Source organism: Fusarium falciforme, chromosome 14 (assembly GCF_026873545.1).
Source record: "Fusarium falciforme chromosome 14, complete sequence".
Lineage (NCBI taxonomy): Eukaryota > Fungi > Ascomycota > Sordariomycetes > Hypocreales > Nectriaceae > Fusarium > Fusarium falciforme.
Genome location: NC_070557.1, coordinates 1112845 through 1117718, shown reverse-complemented (window position 1 = coordinate 1117718; position 4874 = coordinate 1112845). Strand labels below are relative to the sequence as shown.

Genomic DNA, 4874 nt, shown 5'->3' with positions numbered 1-4874 from the left:
TTCTCGGCTATCCGTAGTCGGGTCTGTGAAGGGGGGCACAGCCTCAACGCCTTCTGTCGGCACCCACAGGCACCGGTTGGAAGCCTTAAAGACGGTGCCCAGACGACGTGCCCGAGAGTGAGATCCCGACTCGTTCGGACTCGTCACAGCAGCACGTTCGTATCATCGCCCAACCTCGTTAGAAGCTGGCGGGTCCAGAGGATCCAGTTAAGGAGTACTTGGGCCGGCAATCGCCGTAGGCAGGGCTAGAGAGCTTCAAGGTTCCTGTGCAGATATCGTAAAAATTCATTGTCAAGGAAGAAGGCTTCATCCGAATTCTCAACCAGCTGGCCCAGCGAGACGCTGGTGATGGTGTTTTTCTTCGCCGGAGGCGTTGACACCCTGTCCTTGACCTTGAATGTGGAATGATCAGTCACGTGATCTTCGAGTTCTGGTCCACGCGTTTTTATGGACTAGAACTAATATAGTTAGACAACTTTCTGCTTGTTGAGGTCAGGCAGTGCCTGAGCTGCCGCATGACGTCCATTCCGACTACTTGAGCCTCAACCCCGCACAAGGTAGAGGCTTATTAAACTTGTTCGGCTCCATAACACGCGGAGTTACAGCCCTTGCAAGATCTCAGTTTGCCCAGGACCAGTTCTTAGCGACACCGGTTGGTTTGGGCCGCTAAAACCCATCGAATATAAGCTTTTCCTTTTCCAAACTGTCCATTCATACGGCTACTGTTATCAGCCTCATCTCATATTGTATCCGACTCAACGTTATTACGACGGCAGGCAATACAGAAACTCATCCATATCTTCATCGACAACCGCAAAATCCTTCTCTCCCAGAATGACCACACGTATTGCGGAGCCCCAGCCACCACGTCCAACCACGCGTCGTGGCTTTGAGATAGCCATAGTATGCGCCCTTCCCCTCGAGGCCGACGCTGTCGATGCTCTCTTTGACATCCACTGGGACGATGATGGCGGTCCGCCTTTCGACAAAGCGCCAGGTGACCCCAACGCCTACTCCACTGGCGCGATCGGCCGCCATAACGTTGTCCTTGCGCATATGCCGGGAATGGGGACCGCCAACGCCGCGGCAGTGGCCGCCAACTGTCGGGCGAGTTTCCCAAACATCAAGCTTGCCCTCGTGGTAGGCGTTTGTGGCGTTGTTCCATTCGGCCCTAATGGCGAGGAGATCGTGCTTGGCGACGTCATCGTCAGTGATGGCGTCATCCAGTATGATCTTGGACGACGACTGCCAAATCGTTTTGTGCGCAAAGACACGCTGCTGGACTCGTTGGGGAGGCCAAATGCCGAGATAAGAGGGGTATTGGCGAAACTGAAAGGACTCCGGAACCGCAAGCTGCTCGGCAGTATGATGGCCAGCTACCTCGATATCCTCCGGCTCGAACCACTGCTAGGCGCCGAGTACCCGGGCACGGCGAAGGACAGTCTCTTTGAGGCAACTTTTCGACATATGGGGGACAAGCAGTCGTGCGAGCAACTCGGCTGCAACGGCAAGTTGGTGCCGCGCCGACGTCTCGAAACCACACAGGGCAACCCTGAACCTACTGTTCAGTTCGGTCTCATCGCGTCCGGTAACTCAGTTATGAAGTGTGGCGAAGAGCGCGACAATATCGCTGCCGCAGAAGGCGTAGTCGCCTTCGAAATGGAGGGCGCTGGCGTTTGGGATAGCTTTCCGTGCGTGGTGATAAAGGGCGCATGCGACTACGCCGACAGCCACAAGAGCAAGGTGTGGCAGCGCTACGCTGCGGCTACGGCAGCAGCCTGCATGAAGGCATTTTTAACCTACTGGGTGCCCTCCTTTCCTGCGGGTGCGGCAGCGGAAGAATCTGGTAGAATAGGGCGTGAGTAGAAGGAGAGCATGCTCAAGAAGAATTCTGCAGCTAACATTCTGGAAGGCCATAGCGTCCACTACATTCCTTTTACTAAAAACAAACACTTTGTAGGACGTACAAATACAATCGAGCACCTGAAAGGCATGCTCCTTACAGAGGCCGGCGACCAGCAAGTCGCGCTCGTCGGGTTGGGTGGTATAGGCAAGACTCAAGTGGCCCTGCACTTGGCGCATTGGGTGAAGGACAATAAACCAGAATATTCCGTTTTGTGGATGCCCGCTTTCAGCATGGCCGGCTTCGAGCAGGCGTGTACCGAGCTTGTCAAAAAGCTTGGTATCCGTTGGAATGAAAAGCAAGATGCGAAAGTCTTAGTGCAACAGCATCTCAGCTCGGAAGCTGCCGGAAGCTGGCTTCTCATTGTTGACAACGCTGATGAAATGCTTGTCCTCGAGGGGTCGCGACATCAGCCAGGCGGGATTCTTAACTTTCTTCCGCAAAGTGACGCTGGGCGGATCCTCTTTACAACGAGGTCTCAGGAAGTGGCCGTTACTGCTGCGGGAAGTGCGGTGATTAGGCTACCGGAGATGAGCCAGGAGGAGGCCACGAATTTTCTTGAGAAGTCTTTGATCCACAAGGAGCAGCTACAAAACGAAGGGTTTGTGGCCGAGCTTCTGGAAAAGCTTACCAATCTTCCTTTAGCAATTGCGCAGGCGGCGGCCTATATAAACATGAACCAGGTGTCCATTGCGGAATATCTCCGACTATTCGGAAATACCGACCAGGACATGATCGAGCTGTTGAGCAGCAGATTTCGTGATAGAACGCATTATTACAGCTCTCAGGGTGCTGTAGCCACCACGTGGATCATATCATTCAACCAGATCCGCAAAGCAGCCACAACTGCGGCAAGTCTGCTCTCATTTATGGCCTGTGTCGAGCCAAAAGCTATTCCTCGGTCGCTTCTCCCTCGGCTGGAGACGGAACAACAAATGACGCAAGCCATCGGTACTCTACTTGGATATGGGTTCTTGAACCAACGAGAGGACGAGCAGATATTCGACATGCATAGCTTAGTACACTTGGCGACGCGGATATGGGCTGAAGATCAAGAGATTCCGGGTCGAACGCAGCATAATGCGCTAGCGCATCTACAAACAGTATTTCCGTCTGACGAATGGGAGAATCGCGAGCTGTGGCGGCAATATCTTCCACACGCTCTCAGAATTCTCGGAACGAGGCGGGGAGCTGATGAAGAGGGTTGTCAGTTAGGGTTCTGGGTGGGTCGATGTTTGCTTGCAGATGGACGGACGCAAGAGGCAGTTAGGTTACTAGAGTACGTGGCGGCGATACGGGAGAAGACGTTAGCGGAGGACCACCCTTCACGACTTGTGTCACAGCAAGACCTCGCAGCAGCATACTATATCAATGGACAGGTGAAAGAGGCAATTGGAATGCTCGAGTATGTGGTGGGGATTTGGGAAACGACAGTAGCGGACGACTACCCTGATCGACTAGCATCACAGAACAACCTCGCAGAAGCATACCAAGCCAACGGTCAGGTGAAAGAGGCAATTGGACTGCTGCAACATGTGGTGAGGATACGGGAAAAGACTGTAGCGGAGGATCACACTCATCGACTGGCGTCAGAGCATACCCTCGCGAGAGCCTACAAAGCCAACAGACAGGTGAAAGAGGCAATTGGACTGCTGCAACATGTGGTGAGGATACGGGAAAAGACTGTAGCGGAGGACAACCCTTCCCGACTGGCATCACAGCACGAGCTCTCAGGAGCATACCTAGCCAATGGGCAGGTAAAAGAGGCAATTGAACTACTGGAGCATGTGGTGACAATACGGGGGAAGACATTGGCAGAGGACCACCCTGATCGACTGACGTCACTACAAGCGCTTGCGGTAGCATACCGAGCTAATGGAAAGGTGAACGAAGCAATTAGACAACTGGAGTATGTGGTGCAGATATGGGGAAAGATATTGGCCGAGGACCACCCTTTTAGACTGGCGTCAGAGCACGAACTCGCGGTTACATACCAAGCTAACAGACAGGTGAAAGAGGCAATTGGACTGCTGCAACATGTGGTGGCGATACGGCAGAAGATATTAGCGGAGGACCACCCCGATCGTCTGGCGTCGGAGTACGAGCTCGCAGCATCATACCAAGCCAACAGGCAGGGCAAGGAGGCAGTTGAGCTGCTGGAGCATGTGGTAGCAGTACGGGAGAAGACATTGGCGGAGGACCGCCCTGATCGACTAGTATCACAGCAAGCGCTCACAGCAGCATACCAAACGCTCTCAGAAGCATACCAAGCGCTCACAGCAGAATACCAAGCGCTCATAGCACAATACGCAAGCTAATGGATAGATGCAGGACGCAATTAGACTGCTGCAGCATGTGGTGGGAATATGCGAGAAGATATGAAAACCACCCTATTCTTCTAAGTTATTTTTTAGGGGAACATCATTTGCGGGATGATCGGATTATAGCTGGGTTGGGTGATGAAGGTTGGCGCGTGGCTTCAAATCATGATGCGTGATTTTCGTACATTTGTTAATTAATGACTCTTCGTTTCCACCTCGACACTCGCATTAACCACGTCAGCTTAAACGATATGAACTCATCACGGCCACAGACAGCGGAGGGGAGAGGGCCGGCCCGTCAACATTATCTGGGCCATTGAGGAGCGTCAGACAATTAGCTCCACAGAGATCAGAGAATAACATCAGTAAATTAGTGAGAATTATGTCGCGTATCACCACTAGGTTTGTGCGACTGGATATGAAACGCGGCCTGTACTTTGGGGTTGTATATCTGGTTTCACATCCAACTTGTCGCATTAAGGATTCCAATCCTAACGATATGAGCTTAAATAGCTCTGCCCGAACACATGGCTGTTCAATTTCTTTTGTTCTTTAGATAATTCTCATCAATTGACTGGTGCCATCAATGATCCCTGTGGAGCCAATTGTCTGACAAGCCTGGACGGCAGCCTCCGGCCAATCATAGCCTT

The 4874-nt window shown here is 52.5% G+C and overlaps 1 protein-coding gene across 1 annotated transcript; it reads left to right on the top strand.

The window, feature by feature from the left end:
• Positions 1 to 834: 834 nt before the first annotated feature.
• Positions 835 to 4221, top strand: NCS54_01512900 (Hypothetical protein; the record flags this gene model as incomplete). Its single annotated transcript, XM_053160235.1, has 2 exons — positions 835 to 1858; positions 1913 to 4221. The coding sequence occupies 2 exons, from the start codon at positions 835 to 837 to the stop codon at positions 4219 to 4221; spliced, it is 3333 nt and encodes a 1110-aa protein (XP_053016210.1).
• Between the last annotated feature and the right edge of the window lie 653 nt (positions 4222 to 4874).